Genomic DNA, 27,855 nt, shown 5'->3' with positions numbered 1-27,855 from the left:
CCTATGTGCGGTGAAAGCGGTCGCGTTCGAGAGGATCACATTTGTCAAGTCGGTGACCAAAGTCTGTTGCATTCTCGGGATACAAATTGTCTGATTTGTACCTATGAAGTTTTGAATGCAAGTTTCTGCAGTTGTTCTTCACCAACTTCATCCTGCAGCCATTGCCTGCATTGTGGGAGGCTCTATTGTCAACCAATCATTTGGGTATTTTTCTTTTTGACCCATGCAAACGTGACCAACGACATGACTGAAACAGGAACCAATATAACAGTGTGGGTACAGTGGTAATACCATAAAACTTCAATTAATTACCCGGGTATGTATTTGCTTAAATTAGTGAACACAACAGAAGCTTATTTGAGCCAGGCACACTGCTTTTGCTCATATGCATAGTTATTTTTTTAATTCCAGCGTTCACTCCCAGCATTTTAATCAATCTTAATATCCTGCAGTAATGTGTTATCATTTACACAGTGTCACGTTTCTTTTGTCTTAGAATGCCTCTTTAAAACATAATCATTATTATCCTCTTTGACTGTGCATTTTCGGCAGTTCTTACTTTCTCCACTAGGAAGAACGGCCGAAATCGGGCGATCGGCCGATTTCTGGGGGTCTGTATTTCCGAAGTTGTTGGCTGTTTTTGTGCTTGTCAGTTAGCTAGCAATTGTCAGCTGTTAGCAGCTAATGGCTAACAGTTTCTTACTGGTGATAAAAACAGATGATTGCCATAATTTTTTTGAGTCATTACTGATTTATTTAATGTAACAAATTAAACATTAAAACTCAAACAATTCATGGTAAACTAGTAAACAATTCATTTAGACCTGGCGTTTATTTGCTCTAATGTGTGTAGTTGCCCTGCTGGCTATTAAAAGGGACAGGTGGCTATTTGAGGATGTGTTTAATTGAAGTTTCACAGTATACAAATACATGTGATATTTGAGTCTCTCTCTCACTACACAAATAATATATTTTATTATGATTTCAGTGTGTGATATGGGGGTTAGATACATGTTTATTTCAACATGATAAAGAAAACATTTTTTAAACAATGGCAACACTTCCATGTTGATCTGAGCCTTGCTGTTGGAAAACTACAGATGCTGTTGGAAAACTTTCGCAGATGCACCTCCCCCGACTTCACTCCTCGACTTTCGTCTACAGTCGGTTGCTTTAGCCTTACCACTTAAACGCGCCCAGCGCTTCTTAAAGTGGCAGTCCATCAATTAAAAAACGTCCAGTGCTGTGCTGCAGCAAGAACCTCTCTCTAATTGTATTTGAAAATGCATCCATACTAGGCTATCATTCAAACGTTGTATTAAACTAGACCGACACAACAGTCTTGGTTTATCTCACCTAAACCTACTTCTGCACAACAATTATGACATGCTGTATACCAAATGTAACGCTAGTCATACATAATGGTTATGATATTTATAAATAATAGGCATGCCCTATTGAATTAATTGCGTGCAGAATGACAACACTAGGCCTATATCAAGCAGGTAGCTTAGTGGTTAAGAGCGTTGTGCCAGTAACCGAAAGGTCGCTGATTCTAATCCCCGAGCCGACTAGGTGAAAAATCTGTCGATGTGCCCTTGAGCATGGCACTTAACCTTAATTGCTAATGTAAGTCGCTCTGGATAAGAGCATCTGCTAAATGACTAAAATGTTAAATGTAAAAAATGCAATACAGCCTTCAAACTTAAGTCTGGACCTCGACGCCAGTTCCACTGCCCTTTTCTTGTGTTGTCACATTTCCTATTAAGATATTGATATAGCCTCCCAATTTGATAAAGAGTGTAGCCTAAAACAAAATAACTATCATGTCACTGTAGTAGCTCACTGACAATAACAAATATTGGCCCATGTTCTATTCGAAGGCATGCAAATGTCGTGATTATGATAGATAATTATTGAGTCAACTAAAACCTACCTACTGTTTAATTATTTAGACCTAACTGGCGCGGAATTAATAATTAAGATACCGGTAGTAGGCTATATGTGTGAGTCTCTCCACTTCTCCGTCAAACAGCTGCAGCCGTCGGAAAAATATACGAGCCCACGCAGTTTGCCCAATCAGAGGACGAGATTCGGGACACCTGCAAAATGTCAGCCAATCCGAGTAACAGTTCCTCCATTTCCTGTTGTGTATTTGGAATGAGACGTTATACCTTCAGAATGGGAATAAAAAGCGGACATAATAGAATAATCGGATGGATGATTTGCCCAACTAAATGCTCCTAAACCTACAATAAGGGGGATAGAGAGTAAGTAAGGCATTTGAACCTCTCTATGTCGCTGTTATAACGGAATATTGGATGATCTATTCGGGGACAGAACGCAAGTGGAGTCTATCAAGTCAGTGACACTTTGCAGGACAGGACAGAGATACATTGAAGTTTGGTCATGTTTTGCTGTTTGTCATCACCTCAAACCACAGTCAGTTGCCCTAAATGTTCCTATTTTAATTTTCCTATTGATATTGAATTTCTTTCCATGCTGGGGCGCATCAACATGCATGGCAGGTGTCCGGTTTTAACGCACCTGGGTGTCTGATATCATGACGCGTCTTATCAGTGTCCCTTGACAACCGTTGATCGGTTTTCGTTATTCAGGTGCAAGCCGGTCCTTACCCCGTTATTCCTCGGTGCCTAGGCTATATCAATTAGATAAATGTCCTGAAACCCACATAGCCAGGCTACTCTAAAATAGGGACCAAAAATGTTTAAGCAGCCTGCGGACACCGTTGGCAGGGATATCATTGGGACGGATGGCACATCCAATTTCCCCATTCCAATATTTATAGGGTTAGGGTTAGTGTTCCCACACGGCCATATCTCCACGTTACAGCGCGGAGACCACCTGTGTTAATTAGCTATCTAGCGTGCTCCAAACACCTGTGTGTAGGCCTAACGGAAGAAGGCCTCGAGAAACGTGTTATAACAGAACAATACTGTAGGCTGCAACTGTGATAAAGCCGGTTAAAACAGTGTACAGTAAGTGTATATTTTGCATTAGTCAAAATATTTTTGATATGATAGTAAATGGCTTTATGTTTCTAGAACCGTATCACAATTGAGAATCGATTCACATTTGGCTGTTTTGGCTGCCAGAGTCAGTCTAACGTTACCTCTGAAAATAACAAAGTCCTTGGACCTTAAGGAGTAACGGTAGGCTCGCCTACACTCCTTAAGAGTACATTCTTGGGCTAGTAGGTAGGCTACAGGAAAGAAAACAAAACTGACAGTGTGTAGAAAACAAATCTACTGGCAGCTAAGCCAAAGATTTGTATAACTAACCCAAGTTAGATGACACACTGTCATTTCCAAAAAGCAAATTAATCATAGTGGGCAGAACAAGCAAGGAGGTGAGCGGAGCCAAGCATGAGCTAGCGAGATCCTATTGGCGTGTTCTAGCATGTATTTGCATCTTTCCGTTAGGGAACGCCTATTCTGTGAAGTGTAGGTGTGCAATAACTCTACAAAACTTAGTCCACTCTGTTCTTAACAGATTCTAGTTTTGGGAACAGAAAACTGTATTGAAATCAAATGTTTAATCAATGAGAAAATTAGCAGAATGTTGGCCAAAATGCATCTCGCTCCATGTTCTCCCACAGCCGGCCACCTGGCTTCCTCTCATCACCACATTTGGTGGTGAGTGGAAACGCCAACCTGATGCTTCAGGCTCATTGTTGTATCTGTGGCTAAGCTTTTACTAAAACAGTCTGCTAGAGAATAGACAACGCTCAGCACAGAGCAATGTTGTGTTGCGGTAATGGCTGGGTCAGTGTGGTGAGTGGATTATAAACTGCCTGTGTTTTAACATCAGGCCCCATCATGTCCAGCTCGCTCCTATGGGCAGTGGACGTGTACGGGAAGGTGTACAGCCTATCCACCACCAGAGGGCGCTGGGAGCGTGACGAGGACACCCTCCTGGAGCTAAAGCGCATTACCGCTGGACAGAGGTGCAGCTGGGGAATTGGCTGCGACCACCATGTTTACCTCAATATCGACCCTGGGGAGGTGCCCATTCGCTATCGGGAGGAAACCTATGAGAACCAGGTATTGTGATCATGCCATCTCACCTCTGCCAACATTTACTTATTTCAAAATGTCTGTGTTCGTGCGTGCCTGCATATGCACATGCATGCTTAGTGTCCGTGTGTTCAATTGTACCTTACAACACTGTTTGTGTGGTTTCAGAGGTGGAACCCAGTGGATGGCTTCACTGACGTGCTGCTGCCCACCGACCGCTGGGCCTGGAGTGACCTCACAGGGGTGACCGCCCAGCCACTGCACAGCTTCCAGTTGCCCTCAGACAGCTGGGAGTGGGAGGGGGACTGGTACGTGGACCAGGTCTGCGCTGGAGGAGACCCTACTGAGACCGGGGTGAGAGATTGGAAGGTTTTGAGGCGCTCAATAAATCTATAGAGTGCATCTCAAATGGTACCCTATTCCCTAGTGCACTACTTTTGACCAGAGCCCTATAGGTCCTGCTCAAAAGTAGTGCACTATAAAGCCTTGGAGACATTAAACAAACTGCTGTTGATCAAGATGAGCCAACTGCTGACCTCTAAACTCTTTCACTTGTCAGCTTAATTGTGTGCGTTTGTATGTGTGTGCGTGCATCTGTGTATTTAGGGCTGGGAGTATGCAGTGGACTTTCCTGCTAACTTCTCCAGAGAGAAGAAGTGGAACTCGTGTGTTTGTCGTAGGCGATGGATTAGAGACAGGAGATACAAAGCCAGAGGCTCTTGGACCAAGGTACAGTACGTAGGCCCACACATGACTTGATTTGGTCCTCTTGACGTAATTGTGAGCATATGTCGTCTACCATGACTCCCCACCTCATTCATTTCTGTGTGAGATCTTTTTCCGAGCCTGGTCTATTTATCTTGCCAACTCACGTGTGACAATGAGTAAAATTTGGCAAGACAACACAAACAGATCTAGGACCAGGCTAGGAGATCCCCTCTGAAGGCTACATGCACCCCTGTAGGTATTACAATACCTACAGTGAATATATCCTCGTATTAACAGTCCCTCTATCCTCAGATCCCCTTGGAACATCCCAATCGGCTCCCTCTCCCCCTCAGTGACATCAGCTGTGGAGGCTGGGAGATGAGCGACCAACCTGGGCAATATCACTTCCTGTGGGGTGTGTCCCAACAAGGACAGGTCAGTGTGGTGGATCCACCACAGGTTCTTCTGCTATGATGTTTCCTGTGTCTTAATTCACCTGCATACAAACAGATTCTTCACACACAATTACAAAATACCTTTCAAATGTAATATTGTTCACCTTCATGTTTTGTACAAACTCGCACACTCCAGGCCTGCATATCTTAATGATGACAATGACAACCTAAAACCATAACATAGAGCCTCAAAGTGTTGGCAACTTGCTGCGGTGTCAAATACAGCACACTAGAGGCCTCCCGAGTGGCGCAGCAGTCTAAGGCTCTGCATCACAGTGCTTGAGGCGTCAATACAGACCCAGGTTCGATCCCAGGCCGCGACCAGGAGACCCATGAGGCGGCGCACAATTGGCTCAGCGTCATCCGGGTTAGGGGAGGATTTGGCCGGCCGGGATGTCCTTGTCCCATCGCACTCTAGCTACTTGTGGTGGGCCGGGTGCATGCAAGCTGACTTGTACGGTGTTTCCTCCGACACATTGGTGCGGCTGGCTTCCGGGTTAAGCGAGCAGTGTGTCAAGAAGCTGTGCGGCTTGGTAGGGTCTTGTTTAGGGGGACGCATGGCACTCGACCTTCGCCTCTCCCGAGTCTGTACGGGAGTTGCAGCGACAAGACTGTAACTACCAATTGGATATCACAAAATTGGGGAGAAAAAGGGGTAATAAAAAACAAGAATATTAATACAGCACAGTAGATCATTGTGCAGTTCAAACATTTGGCCACTAGAGAGCAGCATTACTCCATCATTGCGTAGGGGTCTTAGACTGTTCTTCCTCTTTACATCCAGTCTTGATCTGCTATTCCAGGAATCTCTCAGCATACCATCCTCTATAGGGATAATATGTGAATATATCTTCCATTTACACCACTATAAATATAATGGACTGAGGTCAACCTCACTTACTTCAGTGAATGTGAGACTCTCAAGGCAGCGGTTTTCTAAGTTTGTCATGTGAGGTGCCTATATGTGAATGCTTTGCATTCCTACCTTCACTAAATGTTATGTTTCAGTCATCTTTTTAATTGACTGATGTGAAGATCACATCAAATTATAATGAAAGTCTGCACACACATTAACTGAACTTAATTTGCATTTCAACCAGAATGTTTTCTAACTCTTGCAACCCTTAAGAGTTGTGAGTTAACGCAAGTCTTGAGTGGTGATGTGGACACACACACACACAATAGTGTGATAATCAAGAACAGTTGAGAGACGGACCATGGTGGTGTTGCCTCCTCTCTCTCCTCAGGTGTGGTTCAGGAGTGGCATCCTGCCGCGGGTCCCAGAGGGCCAGTGCTGGGAGGAGGTGGAGGCCCCCAGGGAGGTGGCCCAGATCTCTGCCGGACCAGGGGACTTGCTCTGGGCTGTACTCTGGGACGGACAGCTACTGGTCCGCACAGGCATCTGCCTGGACAGTCCTACAGGTATGGGGTGATATTTGGTCCACACAACCATCTCATAGTATACTGATGATATATTTGGTAATGTGTAAGGGATCATGTAGACAACGACGTGGTGCCAGAGTTAGATGTGAAGCTAGGTTAATTATTTTGTCCTATATGGCAGGTTTACTCTGAAAACATTGGTAGTACTACAGAGATTGGCAAACTTTGCTTCACAAGCTTTTGACTTAGTTACAGAGGACCTTGTTAGGCCAACTTTATTTTTGTTTAGTCTTTGTATTGATTTTACACAAACAATTACCGTACAAATAGTTTCTCTACTACCCTATCAGGTTCTTCCTGGGTGGTGGTGGATTCTCCCCCAGTAAAGGAGGGCGGAGCCATCCATGTTGGTGTGGGGGTCAGCGTGGTGTGGGCTGTCACTAAGGACTACAAAGTGAGACTACATCCACCCCTTCCTGAACTTGTCTCCTGACCAGGAAGGACTCTGGAACCTAGTTGTAGTCTGTAGAGCAGTACAGTAGCCTACCCTACAGAGCAGATCTATAGTGAGTGTGTGTGTGTGTGTGTGTGTGTGTCCAGGTGTGGTTTCGGCGGGGGGTGAACTCCCATAACCCCTGTGGCTCAGGATGGATCAGCATCGGAGGGGAGATGATGATGGTGGATGTGGGACTCAATGACCAGGTGAGACAACACCAAGGATTTACAGTTGAAGTCGGAAGTTTACATACAGTCGTGGTCAAGTTTTGAGAATGACACAAGTATTGGTCTTCACAAAGTTTGCTGCTTCAGCTTTATGATATATTTTTGTCAGATGTTACTATGGTATACTGAAGTATAATTACAAGCATTCCATAAGTGTCAAAGGCTTTTATTGACAATTACATTAAGTTTATGCAAAGAGTCAATATTTGCAGTGTTGACCCTTCTTTTTCAAGACCTCTGCAATCCGCCCTGGCATGCTGTCAATTAACTTCTGGGCCACAGCCCATTCTTGCATAATCAATGCTTGGAGTTTGTCAGAATTTGTGGGTTTTTGTTTGTCCACACGCCTCTTGAGGATCGACCACAAGTTCTCAATGGGATTAAGGTCTGGGGAGTTTCCTGGCCATGGACCCAAAATGTCGATGTTTTGTTCCCCGAGCCACTTAGTTATCACGTTTGCCTTATGGCAAGGTGCTCCATCATGCTGGAAAAGGCATTGGTCGTCACCAAACTGTTCTTGGCTGGTTGGGAGAAGTTGCTCTCGGAGGATGTGTTGGTACAATTCTTTATTCATGGCTGTGTTCTTAGGCAAAATTGTGAGTGAGCCCACTCACTTGGCTGAGAAGCAACCCCACACATGAATGGTCTCGGGATGCTTTACTGTTGGCATGACACAGGACTGATGGTAGTGCTCACCTTGTCTTCTCTGGACAAGGTGTTTTCCGGATGCCCCAAACAATCGAAAAGGGGATTCATCAGAGAAAATGACTTTACTCTAGTCCTCAGCAGTCCAATACCTGTACCTTTTGCAGAATATCAGTCTGTCCCTGATGTATTTCCTGGAGAGAAGTGGCTTCTTTGCTGCCCTTCTTGACACCAGGCCATCCTCCAAAAGTCTTCGCCTCACTGTGCGTGCAGATGCACTCACACCTGCCTGCTGCCATTCCTGAGCAAGCTCTGCACTGGTGGTGCCCCGATCCCGCAGCTGAATCAACTTTAGGAGACGGTCCTGGCGCTTGCTGGACTTTCTTGGGCGCCCTGATGCCGCCTTCACAACAATTGAACCTTTCCTTGAAGTTCTTGATGATCCGATAAATGGTTGATTTAGGTGCAATCTTACTAGCAGCAATATCCTTGCCTGTGAAGCCCTTTTTGTGCAAAGCAATGATGATGTCACGTGTTTCCTTGCAGGTAACCATGGTTAACAGAGGAAGAACAATGATTTCAAGCACCACCCTCCTTTTAAAGCTTCCAGTCTGTTATTCTAACTCAATCAGCATGACAGAGTGATCTCAAGCCTTGTCCTTGTCAACACTCTCTCCTGTGTTAACATTTACATTTACGTCATTTAGCAGACGCTCTTATCCAGAGCGACTTACAAATTGGTGCATTCACCTTATGATAGCCAGTGGGATAACCACTTTACAATTATTTTTGTAGTTTTTATTATTATTATTCTTTTTAGATATAAAAATTTTTTTGGGGGGTGATTACTTTTATACTATCCCAGGTATTCCTTAAAGAGGTAGGGTTTCAAGTGTCTCGGGAAGGTGGTCAGTGACTCCGCTGTCCTGGCGTCGTGAGGGAGCTTGTTCCACCATTGGGGTGCCAGAGCTGCGAACAGTTTTGACTGGGCTGAGCGGGAACTGTGCTTCCGCAGAGGTAGGGGGACCAGCAGGCCAGAGGTGGAAGAACGCAATGTCCTCGTTTGGGTGTAGGGACTGATCAGAGCCTGAAGGTAAGGAGGTGCCGTTCCCCTCACAGCTCCGTAGGCAAGCACCATGGTCTTGTAGCAGATGCGAGCTTTAACTGGAAGCCAGTGGAGTGTGCGGAGGAGCGGGGTGATGTGAGAGAACTTGGGAAGGTTGAACACCAGACGGGCTGCAGCGTTCTGGATGAGTTGTAGGGGTTTAATGGCACAGGCAGGGAGCCCAGCCAACAGCGAGTTGCAGTAATCCAGACGGGAGATGACAAGTGCCTGGATTAGGACCTGTGCCGCTTCCTGTGTAAGGTAGGGTCGTACTCTGCGAATGTTGTAGAGCATGAACCTACAGGATCGGGTCACCGCTTTGATGTTAGCGGAGAACGACAGGGTGTTGTCCAGGGTCACGCCAAGGTTCTTTGCACTCTGGGAGGAGGACACAACGGAGTTGTCCACCGTGATGGCAAGATCATGGAGCGGGCAGTCCTTCCCCGGGAGGAAGAGCAGCTCCGTCTTGCCGAGGTTCAGCTTGAGGTGGTGATCCGACATCCACACTGATTTGTCTGCCAGACATGCAGAGATGCGATTCGCCACCTGGTTATCAGAAGGGGGGAAAGGAGAAGATTAATTGTGTGTCGTCTGCGTAGCAATGATAGGAGAGACCATGTGAGGATATGACAGAGCCAAGTGACTTGGTGTATAGCGAGAATAGGAGAGGGCCTAGAACTGAGCCATGGGGGACACCAGTGGTGAGAGAACGTGGTGCGGAGACAGATTCTTGCCACGCCACCTGGTAGGAGCGACCTGTCAGGTAGGACGCAATCCAAGAGTGAGCCGCGCCGGAGATGCCCAACTCGGAGAGGGTGGAGAGGAGGATCTGATGGTTCACAGTATCAAAAGCAGCAGATAGGTCTAGAAGAATGAGAGCAGAGGAGAGAGAGTTAGCTTTAGCAGTGCGGAGAGCCTCCGTGACACAGAGAAGAGCAGTCTCAGTTGACCAGTCTTGAAACCTGACTGGTTTGGATCAAGAAGGTCATTCTGAGAGAGATAGCAGGAGAGTTGGCTAGAGACGGCACGCTCAAGAGTTTTGGAGAGAAAAGAAAGAAGGGATACTGGTCTGTAGTTGATGACATCGGAGGGATCGAGTGTAGGTTTTTTGAGGAGGGGTGCAACTCTCGCTTTCTTGAAGATGGAATGGACATAGCCAGCGGACAAGGATGAGTTGATGAGCGAGGTGAGGTAAGGGAGAATGTCTCCGGAAATGGTCTGGAGAAGAGAGGAGGGGATAGGGTCAAGCGGGCAGGTTGTTGGGCGGCCGGCCGTCACAAGTCGCAAGATTTCATCTGGAGAGAGAGAGGGGAGAAAGAAGTCAAAGCATAGGGTAGGGCAGTGTGAGCAGGACCAGCAGTGTCATTTGACTTAATAAATGAGGATCGGATGTCGTCAACCTTCTTTTCAAAATGGTTGACGAAGTCATCCACAGAGAGGGAGGAGGAGGAGGATTCAGCAGGGAGGAGAAGGTGGCAAAGAGCTTCCTAGGGTTAGAGGCAGAGGCTTGAAATTTAGAGTGGTAGAAAGTGGCTTTAGCAGCAGAAACGGAGGAAGAGAATGTAGAGAGGAGGGAGTAGAAAGATGACAGGTCCGCAGGGAGTCTAGTTTTCCTCCATTTCCGCTCGGCTGCCCGGAGCCCTGTTCTGTGAGCTCGCAATGAATCGTCAAGCCACAGAGCAGGAGGGGTGGACCGAACCGGCCGGGAGGATAGGGGACATAGAGAGTCAAAAGATTCAGAGAGGGAGGAGAGGAGGGTTGAGGAGGCAGAATCAGGAGATCGGAGGGAGAAGGATTTAGCAGAGGGAAGAGATGATAGGATGGAAGAGGAGAGAGTAGCGGGAGAGAGAGAGCAAAGGTTGCGATGGCACATTACCATCTGAGTAGGGGCAGAGTGAGTAGTGTTGGAGGAGAGCGAGAGAGAAAAGGATACGAAGTAGTGGTCGGAGACTTGGAGGGGAGTTGCAGTGAGATTAGTAGAAGAACAGCCTCTAGTAAAGATGAGGTCAAGCGTATTGCCTGCCTTGTGAGTAGGGGGGGGATGGTGTGAGGGTGAGGTCAAACGAGGTTAACGAGAGTATCACTGACATGATGTCAGCTGGTCCTTTTGTGGCAGGGCTGAAATGCAGTGGAAATGTTTTTGGGGATTAAGTTCATTTTCATGGCAAAGAGGGACTTTGCAATTAATTGAAATTCGTCTGATCACTCTTCATGACATTCTGGAGTATATGCAAATTGCCATCATCGAAACTGAGGCACCAGACTTTGTGAAAATTAGTATTTGTGTCATTCTCAAAACTTTTGACCACAACTGTACACCTTAGCCAAATACATTTAAACTCAGTTTTTCACAATTCCTGACATTTAATCCTAGTAAAAATTTCATGTCTTAGGTCAGTTAGGATCACCACTTTATTTTAAGAATGTGAAATGTCAGACTAATAGCAGAGTGATTTATTTCAGCTTTTATTTCTTTCATCACATTCCCAGTGGGTCAGAAGTTTACATACACTCAATTAGTATTTGGTAGCATTGCCTTTCAATTGTTTAACTTGGGTCAAACGTTTCGGGTAGCCTACCACAAGCTTCCCACAATAAGTTGGGTGAATGTTGGCCCATTCCTCCTGACAGAGCTGGTGTAACTGAGTCAGGTCTGTAGGCCTCCTTGCTCGCACACGCTTCTTCAGTTCTGCCCACAATTGTTCTATAGGATTGAGGTCAGGGCTTTGTGACGGCCACTCCAATACCTTGACTTTGTTGTCCTGCCACAACTTTGGAAGTATGCTTGGGATCATTCTCCATTTGGAAGACCCATTTGCGACCAAGCTTTAACTTCCTGACTGATGTCTTGAGATGCTGCTTCAATATATCCACATAATTTTCCTTCCTCGTGATGCCATCTATTTGTGAAGTGCGCCAGTCCCTCCTGTAGCAAAGCACCCCCACAGCATGATGCTGCCACCCCCGTGCTTCACGGTTGGGATGGTGTTCTTCGGCTTGCAAGCAACCCCCCTTTTTCCTCCAAACATAATGATGGTAATTATGGCCAAACAGTTCTATTTTTGTTTAATCAGACTAGAGGATATTTCTCCAAAAAGTATGATTTTTGTCCCCATGTGCAGTTGCAATCCGTAGTCTGGCTTTTTTATGGCGGTTTTGGAGCAGTGGCTTCTTCCTTGCTGAGAGGCCTTTCAGGTTATGTCGATATAGGACTCATTTTACTGTGGATATAGATACTTTTGTACCTGTTTCCTCCAGCATCTTCACAAGGTCCTTTGCTGCTGTTCTGGGATTAATTTGCACTTTTCGCACCAAAGTACGTTCATCTCTAGGAGACAGAATGCGTCTCCTTCCTGAGCGGTATGACGGCTGCGTGGTCCCATGGTGTTTATACTTGCGTACTATTGTTTGTACAGATGAACGTAGTACCTTAAGGCGTTTGGAAATTGCTCCCAAGGATGAACCAGACTTGTGGAGGTCTACAATTCTTTATCTGAGGTCTTGGCTGATTTCTTTTGATTTTCCCATGATGTCAAGCAAAGAGTCACTGAATTTGAAGGTAGGCCTTGAAATACATCCACAGGTACACCTCCAATTGACTCAAATTATGTCAATTAGTCTATTAGAAGCTTCTAAAGCCATTACATAATTTTCTGGAATTTTCCAAGCTGTTTAAAGGCACAGTCAACTTAGTGTATGTAAACTTCTGACCCACTGGAATTGTGATACAGTGAATTATAAGTGAAATAATCTGTCTGTAAACAATTGTTGGAAAAATAACTTTTAATGACTCCAACCTAAGTGTATGTAAACTTCTGACTTCAACTGTATATACACTAGATGACTGATATGGGGTGCTGTGTTGAAGCCACCGTGCCTCCATTTTGACACTCCCCCACCATTGTAAACATATATTTTGGAAGGTATAGAAATGCATTTATTAATGTTTTTGCCACGTTATTCTATTAAAGTCCCCTTAATGCATACTTTTTATATATATATTATGCAAGCTAAAAATATATAAAAACATTTCCCCTTAAAGTAACATTTTTAGAGATTACTGATGTTACTGTCCCCCACTAAAACAAAAAAAAATACTTTAAATACATGTAATTTTGTCCTTGAAACCTTTAATTGAAATACTGTAGAATTCCATTCATTCCTATGAAGCACTGCTCATACTGGGGAGTGCCAATATGGCCGACCGGTGGCTTCAAAGCCTCTCAATGGCCAATACATAGGATCTGCAATCCAGGGTTTATATACATCATTGGACAACACACATCACATCAAATAATGGGACCCATCTCATCCAAAATGTTGACTAAAGTTTGCCAAAAAGCATCTGGATGATCATCAAGACTCTTGGAAGAACGTTCTATGGACAGATGATTCAAAAGTATAACTTTTTGGACAACATGGTTCCAGTAATGCCTGGCGAAAACCAAACTCTGCATTCCACAGTAAGAACATCATACCAAAGGTCAAGCATGGTGGTGATGGTTTGGGGATGCTTTGCTACCTCAGGACCTGGACGACTTGCCTTAATAGAAGGAACCATGAATTCTGCTCTGTATCAGATAATTTTACAGGAGAATATCAGACCATCTGTCTGTGAGCTGAAGCTGAAGCGCAGCTGGGTCATGCAGCAAGACAATGATCAAAAACACACAATCAAGTCTACATGAAAATTGCTAAAAAGCAACAGATTGGAAGTTTTGGAATGGCCTAGTCAAAGTCCAGACCTAATCCCAATTGAGATGTTGTGGCAGGACTTGAAACAAGCAGTTCATGCTTGAAAACCCACACGTCACTGAGTTAAAGCAGTTCTGCATGGAAGAGTGGGTCAAAATTCCTCCACAGAGACGTGAGAGACTGATCAACAACTACAGGAAGCATTTGGTTGGAGTCATTGCAGCTAAAGGTGGCACAACCAGTTATTGAGTGTAAGGGGGCAATTAATTTTTCACACAGGGGAATTGGGTGTTGCATAACTTTGTTTATGAAATAAATATGTAATTGTTGTGTTATTTGTTCACTTATGTTCCCTTTTATCTAATATTAGGTTTTGGTTGAAGATCTGATAACATTCAGTATCACAAATATGCAAAAGTAGAGAAAATTAGAAAGGGGGCAAATACTTTTTCACAGCACTGTAGGTAGATTTGTAATGATCAGTATCTTGTCGTTGTCATATTTTCTAAGACTTGCTGGTTCTCCTCTCTTAATGGAGAGTGCTGGTTAGAACCTTAGAAGAGATGTGTGTGTTTGGAGGGGGGCTCTCATCCTCTGTGACAACCAAGTTCTGATTACATGGCCATTCTCTCATGTCTGTTTGACGATTTAAGCATAATTAGATCCTGCACACATACCATTCAACCCCCAGTCTGCCCCTTCACCTCCTCCCTCCCCCTTCTTCCCTAGCCCAGGTTCTGGCACTCCCAGTCTTGACCGATTCACATTTCCCTGGTGGTGTATTTCTGTACAGGACTGGGGCTGGGCTGGAGTTGAAGTCAGGGTGGAGGTTGAAGGGGCTGCTGGCTCTGTTTCCCTCTGCTGAGTCTAAGAGAGGAGTTGCTAGTACTGCAAACTCTCCCCTCTGCCCTCTTCTCTCTCCTCCTTTCTACCGTCTCCTACCCCCTCCTCTCCTCTCCTGTCTCCACCCGCTCCTCTCCTGTCTGCCCTCTCCTCTAATTTCCAGCCTCCCCTCTCCTCCTCCTGTCTCTCTCTTGTCTCCTCTCTCCTAGGCTTGGGTGGTATCCATATTGTCATACCTTCATACTGACCTATTTACAAACCCCAGTGAACCTTTGTAATCCAAAGGTTAGCAATGCTAATAAGTACATGTAAAATCCCATAGAGAATTCTAACGAGCGCATTGTACGCACAAAACAAATATTAGACAGCAACGCTCTTGATCCAGGAGGGAATTCTCTGCTGTTACCAAGCTAAGCTTGATTTTGGAAGAAGCTAACCACTTAGCTAGATAGCTAACTACTAAATTAGAAAACCAAATGTACAACTGCAGAGCATTTAGCACATTGGTCACCAACCAGTGGATGGCGATCGACTGGTCGATCTCCAAGACATTCCTAGTCGATCACCAAACATTTCTGTAAAAAAGCCAACGATAAAGCCTTGTGTTCCTATTTTTTTATTTGTTTCATGCTGTTGGCGGTAGGTGCACTTCATTCAGCAACCCTAGCGCCAGGAAGGCAAAGTGTTCCCATTTTGAACCATTTAATGTGTCTGAAGGTAGAACTCTGCCTACCCGGCAGGCCCAGAGGGCAAATCAAGTGCACTTATTGGCCCACCGCTGGCCAATCAGATATCTCAGATCACTGTGTCTGCACAGTTTTCTTTGCGCCATAGACTGTAAAAAGAAGCCTCGAACGCACAGCAAAGTTGCTACAGTGAGATTTCAAAACTTTTAAAACAATGACTAGAGAGACTCAACGAATACAGCAAAGAGCTGCTGTTTTCATGAGTAAGTTCATGTTTAAGTTGTTACTCAGCACTGTCAACACTTTGCTCAACACTTTTATAAGCCATAAAATGAACGTTCTCACTACTACAACCAGCACTGCAGCTGCAATGAATGAGTATAGCAAAGTGTTTCAATAAGCTTGCGTTGTTATTATTAGCAGCTTGTCTTTTTTAATATCAATAAATATTTAACTTTCTCTGGTCATAAGAGTAACAACAAATTGGTGCATGAGGCAGAAATAATGCAATGCGACTTAAGTTTCGCCATCAGCTGGAAGACTGTGTCCCCTTTTCTCAGCGGAGTGAGGGAGAGCGGAGGCACCGTGAGTCGGGTGAGAGGCAGCCTCACCGCTGCTCCATCCTCTCAGACTGACCGTCAGATGCAGGCCAGTAAAAAAATATAATTTCAAAATGGTCTGAGAAGAACAACATTGGCATGGCAATTCAAGCATAGCCAATATGCAGTGATGATGTATTGGGCCTATAGCCTACTGCACAAACCTCATTGCTACAGAACTGTTTTTAATTGGTTAATGTTGCATAGACTTAAGTTTTTAAGTCATGTTTAAAAATAAAATCTGAGCGGTACATCTCTGCTTGCATTTTGACTGTGATCTTAACTCAGAAAAGATTGGTGACCACTGATTTAGCACATTTTAGATGGTTAACTTAATAGTTATAAGATATGTAGTTGTAAATTCCATACATACTGTAACTAGATCACCTGGTTCGTGCTGCACAATAGTGAATAACTCACAAGGCTCCGGTCTCTGGTCGTTGTGCTTGTAAACAAACAACACATGACTGGGAACTACCAGTAAGCTTCATAATGAACAATTCTGTGACATTATGTGAAATGAAAAATGCGATCTTCTTTAGCTCCTAACGTATTGCACCATTTGACTGCAAATACCCCGGTATATACGGAATACCGCCCAAGCCTACCCCCTCCTCTCCTGTCTCCCTGCTCCTCCCCTCTCCTCTTGTCTCCCCTCTCCTGTCTCCTCCCTCCTCCCTCCTCTCCTGTCTCCCTTCTCCTACTCCCTCCTCTCCTCTCCTCTCTCTCCTGTCTCTCTCCTCTCCCCTCCTCTCCTGTCTCTCTCCTCCCCCCTCCTCTCCTGTCTCTCTCCTCCCCCCTCCTCTCCTGTCTCTCTCCTCCCCCTTCCTCTCCTGTCTCTCCTCCCCCTTCCTCTCCTGTCTCTCTCCTCCCTCCTCCTCTCCTGTCTCTCTCCTCGCCCCTCCTCTCCTGTCTCTCTCCTCTCCCCTCCTCTCCGGTCTCTCTCCTCCCCCTTCCTCTCCGGTCTCTCTCCTCCCCCCTCCTCTCCTGTCTCTCTCCTCCCTCCTCCTCTCCTGTCTCTCTCCTCGCCCCTCCTCTCCTGTCTCTCTCCTCCCCCCTCCTCTCCTGTCTCTCTCCTCCCTCCTCCTCTCCTGTCTCTCTCCTCCCCCTTCCTCTCCTGTCTCTCTCCTCCCCCCTTCCTCTCCTGTCTCTCTCCTCCCCCTTCCTCTCCTGTCTCTCTCCTCCCCCCTCCTCTCCTGTCTCTCTCCTCCCCCTTCCTCTCCTGTCTCTCTCCTCTCCCCTCCTCTCCGGTCTCTCTCCTCCCCCTTCCTCTCCGGTCTCTCTCCTCCCCCCTCCTCTCCTGTCTCTCTCCTCCCTCCTCCTCTCCTGTCTCTCTCCTCGCCCTTCCTCTCCGGTCTCTCTCCTCCCCCTTCCTCTCCTGTCTCTCTCCTCCCCCTTCCTCTCCTGTCTCTCTCCTCTCCCCTCCTCTCCGGTCTCTCTCCTCGCCCCTCCTCTCCTGTCTCTCTCCTCCCCCCTCTCTCTGAAACAGGAGCCTGTCTCTCCGCTACACTAACCACTAGTCACTGTCAGCAGCGGCCCCAGCCCAGCCTTATATATCCTTGGCCTATATTCTGAGTGCCATATGGGACACTCGCTAATTTGAGTAGGGCAATACATCATAGCCCATATTTCATATTTCAGTCCTGTCCCAGAGTTATGGATGCCACTTGTATTAGATGACACTAGGGTTAAATGGCCTTTTAAAGTAGCACTTGACAGCAGGCATTCGGGTCGGTCTATATTGGTTTTTACTGTATCCATATTGTATTTTTATTGTATTTTTACTGGTGCCATATTGTATTTTTACTGTAGCCATATTGTATTTTTACTGTATCGTTTTTATCTGTTCTCTGGCATATGTCCAACCTGACGTTCAGACCCCTAGAGTGTATTGACGCATCGTTGCGTCAATCGAAGTAACACATTTTTTTTTAAATCCCCATCAAAATCTGTCAGTTTAAGCAAGAGATATCTGCATGTGCTGTGTCTCAATCCACCGCATCCGCCTGTCGCCCTTCCGTATTTGTGGTGGAAAGTGGCAGAGCTACAGCGCTGTTTGTCAGACCAGGAGACATCCTGAAAATCGGTCTTCTCAAGAAAATGTCTGTAGCATCCGAACGGTTTGGCCTATAAACTAATATCACCACTCTATAGAAATGGGAGACTCTCACGAACACGATGGTGTCACGGGTCTCGTCTAAAGGTAACCCATACAAATGAATGGGAGTATGGAGGTAGTTTTGTGCCAACAAAAATATACTTTTTAAAGAATTAATATGTAGTCCAGCCACAGTGGGGGGTGTGATGTTTAGGATAACACTATGTTTATGAATAAGCCATTATAAATGTTCATAAATGCTTAATTAATTAAGGTGTGGGGAGTTGGAGAGGACCGTGGGCTGTACTTCAGGAAGGGTGTCACCCCATCGGAGCCCAGTGGGAGGGGCTGGATACCTGTTTCTGCCAAATGGGGTCATAGCAAAGAGATGGTCCAACCCAGGTCAGTTACATGTAGAGTACACACAGAGAATGCTCAATTTCCAGTGTTTTTGCATTGTATTAGATAGTTTTATAGTGTATTGATTGCATGTATTTTGTATGGTGACATCACAAAATGTATTTCCATGTAAATAGGCATATCTTATTGTAAATACCTGGACACTCCTTCAATTTCATAAACAGACATGCATTTCAAAGCAATATACAACGGTGGTGGTTAGACCAGCTACAGTTGAAGTCGGGAAGTTTAGATACACCTTAGCCAAATACATTTAAACTCAGTTTTCACATTTCCTGACATTTAATCCTAGTAAAACTTCCCTGTCTTAGGTCAGTAGGATCACCACTTTATTTTAAGAATGTGAAATGTCAGAATAATAGTAGAGAAAATGATTTATTTCAGCTTTTATTTATTTCATCACATTCCCAGTGGGTCAGAAGTTTACATACACTCAATTAGTATTTGGTAGCATTGCCTTTAAATTGTTTAACTTGGGTCAAACATTTTGGGTAGCCTTCCACAAGCTTCCCACAATAAGTTGGGTGAATTTTGGCCCATTCCTCCTGACAGAGCTGGTGTAACTGAGTCAGGTTTGTAGGCCTCCTTGCTCGCACACGCTTTTTCAGTTCTGCCCACAGATTTTCTATAGGATTGAGGTCAGGGCTTTGTGATGGCCACTCCAATACCTTGACTTTGTTGTCCTTAAGCCATTTTGCCACAACTTTGGAAGTATGCTTGGGGTCATTGTCCATTTGGAAGACCCATTTGCGACCAAGCTTTAACTTCCTGACTGATGTCTTGAGATGTTGCTTCAATATATCCACATAATTTTCCTTCCTTATGATGCCATCTATTTTTGGGAAGTGCACCAGTCCCTCCTGCAGCAAAGCACCCCCACAGCATGATGCTGCCACCCCCGTGCTTCACGGTTGGGATGGTGTTCTTCGGCTTGCAAGGTACCCCCTTTTTCCTCCAAACATAACAATGGTCATTATGACCAAACAGTTCTATTTTTGTTTCATCAGACCAGAGGACATTTCTCCTAAAAGTACGATCTTTGTCCCCATGTGCAGTTGCAAACCGTAGTCTGGCTTTTCTATGGCGGTTTTGGAGCAGTGGCTTCTTCCTTGCTGAGAGGCCTTTCAGGTTATGTCGATATAGGACTCGTTTTACTGTGGATATAGATACTTTTGTACCTGTTTCCTCCAGCATCTTCACAAGGTCCTTTGCTGTTGTTCTGGGATTGATTTGCACTTTCCGCACCAAAGTACATTCATCTCTAGGAGACAGAACGCGTCTCCTTCCTAAGTGGTATGACGGCTGCGTGGTCTCATGGTCTTTATACTTGCGTACTATTGTTTGTACAGATGAACGTGGTACCTTCAGGCGTTTGGAAATTGCTCCCAAGGATGAACCATACTTGTGGAGGTCTACAATTGTTTTTCTGAGGACTTGGCAGATTTCTTTAGATTTTTCCATGATGTCAAGCAAAGAGACACTGAGTTTGAAGGTAGGCCTTGAAATACATCCACAGGTACACCTCCAATTGACTCAAATGATGTCAATTAGCCTATCAGAAGCTTCTAAAGCCATGACATAATTTTCTGGAATTTTCCAAGCTGTTTAAAGGCACAGTCAACTTAGTGTATGTAAACTTCTGACCCACTGGAATTGTGATACAGTGAATTATAAGTGAAATAATCTGTCTGTAAACAATTGTTGGAAAAATTACTTGTGTCATGCACAAAGTAGATGTCCTGACCGACTTGCCAAAACTATATTTTTTTAACAAGAAATGTGTGGAGTGGTTGAAAAACGAGTTTTAATGACTCCAACCTAAGTGTATGTAAACTTCAGACTTCAACTGTAGATGGACCATATTGGGTGGACCAGAATGTTTGGGTGGTGATTAGGTGTCTATGTGATACGTTTAGTAAGTGGTCAGATTCTCATCCAACCTGCATTCAGTGTGTATATCAGGGATCATCAACTAGATTCAGCCGTGGGCCGTTTTCTTTTAATATTTTTAATATTTAATAAAACATTTTGAGCGGATGGTCAGGGGGCCGGAAACATAATTACAAATAATTTGTAGACGGCAAATTGACCGCAAGAAGCCCAAACAGATATAATGTTTGACTAAAATATAATCATTTCAAACCTTGCTTACATTTCTATATGATCACGTTTCTCTCTATTATGCGAGGGAATACTTAGGAACCGATTTCTTCAGTTAAAATCACTTGGAGCTGATTTCCTGGTATTTTTTGTCTCTGTCCAACAATAAATATTATTATTATTTTATTTTTTCTCAGAACTTGGGGAGCCAAATAAAACCACCCGCAGGCCGCCAGTTGGGGAACGCTGGTGTATATGTTCCTAAGACTACATTTAGGCTTAACAATTACTGTATAGAAGATAGAGATGCAGTTTTATTTTGATAGTTGTCTGTCATGTTACCAACTGATTTACTGAACTCTTTGGCTGTCACAAACATACTGTATGTGTGTCTTTAAGTGGCATATTTATACACATAATATGAGTGTCCTTATGGAGTTTTCCCTCTGCTTTGTCTCGGTTGTCCAGTGCTGGCTGTGAGTATGGGGGACAGGTGACCAAGGCTTCCCAGGGCTCTGTTCTGACCTGCGAGGACTCAGGGGACACAGAGCCCCTCCTCACCACCACCCCAGGGCCACGGGACACCCCCAAACCCTTCATCCCCACCAGCGACAGCTTTATCTCCAGCCTGGTGGCTGACCGCGAGCCCCTGAGAACCCCCACACCCACCCCCAAAAAGCCACCCCAGGGGAAGGACGGCGAGGCCACCCCAGCCCCCATGTGCAATGTGGACCTGGAGGCAGCTCAGAGCCCCCAGGGAGAGGCATCTTCTCTAGGCAGGGCAGGGGATGTGGGACCCTCCACCTCGGTGGCCACCTACCCCCTGGGTCTGGAGCCCTCTCTGGGTTTGGGGGAGGAGGACGGGCCAGTATGGGCCTGGATCTCTGGCGGAGGCTGCGATGTGGACCATACAGCTCAGATGAGCTGGCTCAGCCCTGCAGGTACGTAGGAACACTCACCAGCCTCACCATTTTCAGACTACTACCTAAAGCATGAAACACACAAGTCTCACTGCTGATAGGTACTTATTGCAGTGGGAGGCCGTTCCTTCTCTTGCTAGAACAAAAGCGGTACCTGCTGCATGCTGACCTGGTAGCGACGAACCTACCAATTCTACCTGTAGAATCGCAATGCTCGTCAGTGGCCAACAACTTGGCTTTGAGCCAATCAGAGAGCACGAACCTCCACGTGGGGGAGCCAACAACCAAAAAATGAAAAAAGAAGGCATTTTCTCTGTACATCCACGGATGAGCCGCTAGCTGACTAGTGGTGGCTATTCAGCGTGATAAATGTCTAAAACCGGCAATGTTTTGTAGGAGCTTGTTTCTTCATCATCTTGCTAGGTAGTTATCTAGCTGTGGCCATCTGGCTAGTATCATCGAGGGCGTTCTACAAAATAGCAACATTAGAGCAGATAGCTTGGAATGTAGACCATAAACAATACACACAGATATGCATTGCCAAACAACGCTACTGCCACCCCCTGGTTAGGAGTATTTTAACAAGGCAGAGTGGCTTACAACTTCCAAGGTCTGCTGTGTGAACACTAAAAGAGATTGACTGCCGACACTGGCAAACGTTTAACAATGCTACCGGTGTGTCTGAGCTTTAACTTTACTGAACTAATTAAACAGGCTATTTCTAGTACCTGGACTTTTTCCTGGTGGGGTCACATGGTTAGGGAAAAATCCTTGTCCTGATATCTCTATCGAACTCTTTTATAATTTGTATATGCTGTCTGTTATCTAACTGTGTGTGCACCAGACCCATGCTCCACTGCCCTGTCCATCGCCCCTGTTGAACCAGAAGCCTCCACGGCTAGGAAGGCAGAGAACACCACCACCAGCAAGGAGCCAGTGGAGAGGAGCACGGTAAGATTAACACACACAATACAAGCTAGTTTCACTTTCTCAGGTTTAGTCTTGTGACAGACTGTTAATAGTTTAACGTCACTGATGATTCATAAAAATAATGATTTTGCTGAGGGGGTGCTAGAAGTAGGAACCGTGATTTTAAATGGAGAGTTGTCTAATAGACACTGTGTACGGGTCAGTCTGTGTGGGTGAGGAAGGGCAGCATGCGCTGGTGGAGGGACTGGAAGCCCTATCGCTGGGTGGATGTGGGCGTGGCCCTGGAGCAATCCACCAACGGCAACGGCAAGAGGGATGCCATCTTCTTCATCTACTTCACCCAGTATGACGAGAAGAAGGTGAGGGAGACTCAATCACACTCAAATTCCTTAAACATCCATCCTTCCTGCCTCTCTTCCTTGAAGTAATCACTGATTAGAAATCATTTACCTGTCCAATCAGGAATTTGAACGGGCCAATGTCTTTCTCACGTACAGAATCGAATGAGTAGACACCTACTACTCATAATGTACCGCTATGCTACTGTACTGCTTTGAATTGTTCAATCATCTACATTTCTAGATTGGTTGTCACATCTCCCTCTCTCCCTCTGTTTCTCTATCTTTCTCAGTACCTCCATGTGTTTATAAGTGACGTGACAGTGCTGGTTCCTGTGCTCAGGGAAAGCTCCCATCATGCCTTTGCGGTGTACACGTCAGATAGTACGAAACAAAGATGGCCGCTGGTCCTGGCTGCACAAACCGAGAAGGACATGGCTGACTGGGTAGGTCTGGGTTGGCCTCCATTCAGATAGAAACAGCATATCTAATGTTTTGAATAGAGAATGGATAGATATTGTAATGCCCATTTTTGGGGGGGACCTACATTTTAAAAATCCAAATTCGGCACAGGTTACAACAGCCCTCAAGTTAACTTCCCAATTAAAGTAGCCTTGCCAGAGATAAGAGTTTAGGGATTTGTCCCAAATGGCACCCTAAGTGCCCTGGTCAGAAGTATTGCACTACAGTTGAAGTCGGAAGTTTACATACACTTAGGTTGGAGTCATTAAAACTCATTTTTCAACCACTCCACAAATTTCTTGTTAACAAACTATAGTTTTGGCAAGTCGGTTAGGACATCTACTTTGTGCATGACACATGTAATTTTTCCAACAATTGTTTCCAGACAGATTATTTCACTTATAATTCACTGTATCACAATTCCAGTGGGTCAGAAGTTTACATACACTAAGTTGACTGTGCCTTTAAACAGCTTGGAAAGTTCCTGAAAATGATGTCATGGCTTTAGAAGCTTCTGATAGGCTAATTGACATCATTTGAGTCAATTGGAGGTGTACCTGTGGATGTATTTCAAGGACTACCTTCAAACTCAGTGCCTCTTTGCTTGACATCATGGGAAAATCAAAAGAAACCAGCAAAGACCTCAGAAAAATAATTGTAGACCTCCACAAGTCTGGTCTATCCTTGGGAGCAATTTCCAAATGCCTGAAGGTACCACGTCCATCTGTACAAACAATAGTATGCAAGTATAAACACCATGGGACCACGCAGCCGTCATACCGCTCAGGAAGGAGACGCGTTCTGTCTCCTAGATATTAACATACTTTGGTGCGAAAAGTGCAAATCAATCCCAGAACAACAGCAAAGGACCTTGTGAAGATGCTGGAGGAAACAGGTACAAAAGTATCTATATCCACAGTAAAACGAGTCCTATATTGACATAACCTGAAAGGCTGCTCAGCAAGGAAGAAGCCACTGCTCCAAAACCGCCATAGAAAAGCCAGACTACAGTTTGCAACTGCACATGGGGACAAAGATTGTTCCTTTTGGAGAAATATCCTCTGGTCTGATGAAACAAAAATATAACTATTTGGCCATAATGACCATCATTATGTTTGGAGGAAAAAGGGGTGCTTGCAAGCCGAAGAACACCATCCCAACTGTGAAGCACGCGGGTGGCAGCATCATGCTGTGGGGGTGCTTTGCTGCAGGAGGGACTGGTGCACTTCACAAAATAGATGGCATCATGGGGAAGGAAAATGATGTGGATATATTGAAGCAACATCTCAAGACATCAGTCAGGAAGTTAAAGCTTGGTCGCAAATGGGTCTTCCAAATGGACAATGACCCCAAGCATACTTCCAAAGTTGTGGCAAAATGGCTTAAGGACAACAAAGTCAAGGTATTGGAGTGGCCATCACAAAGCCCTGACCTCAATCCTATAGAACATTTGTGGGAAAAACTGAAAAAGCGTGCGCGAGCAAGGAGGCCTACAAACCTGACTCAGTTACACCAGCTCTGTCAGGAGGAATGGGCCAAAATTCACCCAATTTATTGTGGGAAGCTTGTGGAAGGCTACCCAAAACGTTTGACACAAGTTAAACAATTTAAAGGCAATGCTACCAAATACTAATTGAGTGTATGTAAACTTCTGACCCACTGGGAATGTGATGAAATAAATAAAAGCTGAAATAAATTATTCTCTCTACTATTATTCTGACATTTCACATTCTTAAAATAAAGTGGTGATCCTAACTGACCTAAGAAAGGGAATTTATACTAGGATTAAATGTCAGGAATTGTGAAAAACTGAGTTTAAATGTATTTGGCTAAGGTGTATGTAAACTTCCGACTTCAACTGTACATAGGGAATAGGGTGCCATGTGGGGCGCTGCCTCAGTACTTATCATAAGAGAGGATACCAAATACTCTCTAGAAAGTTTATGTTTCAATGTTGTCCACCTGCTGTGTAAATGTAGTCCAGTATTATTACTATTATCCATCCGGACTGTACCATTGGCCATATCGCTGAAGGGGTGTCTGTGTTTCCTATGCAGCTGTCCCTGTTGGCTGGGTGCTGCTGTGAGGCCAGAGGGATCAGGGGAACTCCCTCCCGACAGGCCCTGTGGTCAGTCACCTCCAAGGGGGACGTGATGGTACATGAGCCCTCTCCCTTTCTGGAGGCCCCGGCACACACCTTGCCCTGTGACATGATGTGAGCTTGACCTTTTACCAACATACCACACATTGAGCATTACCAACATACCATACATTGAGCTTGACCTTTTACCAACATATCACACATTGAGCTTTACCTTTACCAACATTGTGGTCCTCTGTAGCTCAATTGGTAGAGCATGGCGCTTGTAACGCCAGGGTAGTGGGTTCGATCCCCGGGACCACCCATACGTAAAAATGTATGCACACATGACTGTAAGTCGCTTTGGATAAAAGCGTCTGCTAAATGGCATATTATTATTTATTTATTATTATTATAACATACCACACATTGAGCTTTACCTTTACCAACATATCACACATTGAGCTTTACCTTTACCAACATACCACACATTGAGCATTACCAACATACCACACATTGAGCTTTACCTTTACCAACATACCACACATTGAGCTTTACCTTTACCAACATACCACACATTGAGCTTTACCTTTACCAACATACCACATATTGAGCTTTACCAACATATCATACATTGAGCTTTACCATTACCAACATACCACACATTGAGCTTTACCTTTACCAACATACCACACATTGAGCTTTACCTTTACCAACATACAGTGGGGAAAAAAAGTATTTAGTCAGCCACCAATTGTGCAAGTTCTTCCACTTAAAAAGATGAGAGAGGCCTGTAATTTTCATCATAGGTACACGTCAACTATGACAGACAAAATGAGAAAAAAAAATCCAGAAAATCACATTGTAGGATTTTTAATGAATTTATTTGCAAATTATGGTGGAAAATAAGTATTTGGTCACCTACAAACAAGCAAGATTTCTGGCTCTCACAGACCTGTAACTTCTTCTTTAAGAGGCTCCTCTGTCCTCCACTCGTTACCTGTATTAATGGCACCTGTTTGAACTTGTTATCAGTATAAAAGACACCTGTTCACAACCTCAAACAGTCACACTCCAAACTCCACTATGGCCAAGACCAAAGAGCTGTCAAAGGACACCAGAAACAAAATTGTAGACCTGCACCAGGCTGGGAAGACTGAATCTGCAATAGGTAAGCAGCTTGGTTTGAAGAAATCAACTGTGGGAGCAATTATTAGGAAATGGAAGACATACAAGACCACTGATAATCTCCCTCGATCTGGGGCTCCACGCAAGATCTCACCCTGTGGGGTCAAAATGATCACAAGAACGGTGAGCAAAAATCCCAGAACCACACAGGGGGACCTAGTGAATGACCTGCAGAGAGCTGGGACCAAAGTAACAAAGCCTACCATCAGTAACACACTACGCTGCCAGGGACTCAAAACCTGCAGTACAAGACGTGTCCCCCTGCTTAAGCCAGTACATGTCCAGGCCCGTCTGAAGTTTGCTAGAGTGCATTTGGATGATCCAGAAGAGGATTGGGAGAATGTCAGATGAAACCAAAATATAATTTTTTGGTAAAAACTCAACTCGTCGTGTTTGGAGGACAAAGAATGCTGAGTTGCATCCAAAGAACACCATACCTACTGTGAAGCATGGGGGTGGAAACATCATGCTTTGGGGCTGTTTTTCTGCAAAGGGACCAGGACGACTGATCCGTGTAAAGGAAAGAATGAATGGGGCCATGTATCATGAGATTTTGAGTGAAAACCTCCTTCCATCAGCAAGGGCATTGAAGATGAAACGTGGCTGGGTCTTTCAGCATGACAATGATCCCAAACACACCGCCCGGGCAACGAAGGAGTGGCTTCGTAAGAAGCATTTCAAGGTCCTGGAGTGGCCTAGCCAGTCTCCAGATCTCAACCCCATAGAAAATCTTTGGCGGGGAGTTGAAAGTCCGTATTGCCAGCGACAGCCCCAAAACATCACTGCTCTAGAGGAGATCTGCATGGAGGAATGGGCCAAAATACCAGCAACAGTGTGTGAAAACCTTGTGAAGACTTACAGAAAACGTTTGACCTGTGTCATTGCCAACAAAGGGTATATAACAAAGTATTGAGAAACTTTTGTTATTGACCAAATACTTATTTTCCACCATAATTTGCAAATAAATTCATAAAAAATCCTACAATGTGATTTTCTGGATTTTTTTTCCTCATTTTCTCTGTCATAGTTGACGTGTACCTATGATGAAAATTACAGGCCTCTCTCATATTTTTAAGTGGGAGAACTTGCACAATTGGTGGCTGACTAAATACTTTTTTTCCCCACTGTATCATACATTGAGCTTTACCTTTACCAACATATCACACATTGAGCTTTACCTTTACCAACATATCATACATTGAGCTTTACCTTTACCAACATATCACACATTGAGCTTTACCTTTACCAACATATCATACATTGAGCTTTACCTTTACCAACATATTACACATTGAGCTTTACCTTTACCAACATACCATACATTGAGCTTTACCAACATATCACATATTGAGCTTTACCTTTACCAACATACCACACATTGAGCTTTACCTTTACCAACATATCACACATTGAGCTTTACCTTTACCAACATACCATACA

The 27,855-nt window shown here is 44.7% G+C and overlaps 1 protein-coding gene across 1 annotated transcript in view; it reads left to right on the top strand.

The window, feature by feature from the left end:
* Positions 1-2,126: 2,126 nt before the first annotated feature.
* LOC121568808 (tectonin beta-propeller repeat-containing protein 1) overlaps positions 2,127-27,855 on the top strand; it is a 35,947-nt gene continuing 10,218 nt past the window's right edge. The window contains 14 exon segments of the mRNA XM_041879243.2: positions 2,127-2,270; positions 3,832-4,064; positions 4,206-4,391; positions 4,644-4,766; positions 5,058-5,180; positions 6,448-6,622; positions 6,934-7,037; positions 7,184-7,285; positions 18,252-18,379; positions 20,966-21,438; positions 22,262-22,368; positions 22,551-22,706; positions 22,979-23,131; positions 25,205-25,362. Of these exon segments, the coding sequence (XP_041735177.2) occupies positions 3,840-4,064; positions 4,206-4,391; positions 4,644-4,766; positions 5,058-5,180; positions 6,448-6,622; positions 6,934-7,037; positions 7,184-7,285; positions 18,252-18,379; positions 20,966-21,438; positions 22,262-22,368; positions 22,551-22,706; positions 22,979-23,131; positions 25,205-25,362 (2,213 nt within the window). The 5' untranslated portion in view covers positions 2,127-2,270; positions 3,832-3,839.

This window comes from Coregonus clupeaformis, chromosome 7 (assembly GCF_020615455.1).
Source record: "Coregonus clupeaformis isolate EN_2021a chromosome 7, ASM2061545v1, whole genome shotgun sequence".
Taxonomy (NCBI): Eukaryota; Metazoa; Chordata; class Actinopteri; order Salmoniformes; family Salmonidae; genus Coregonus; species Coregonus clupeaformis.
The sequence above is the reverse complement of the archived record's forward strand: the minus strand, read 5'-3'. Positions and strand labels throughout refer to the sequence as shown.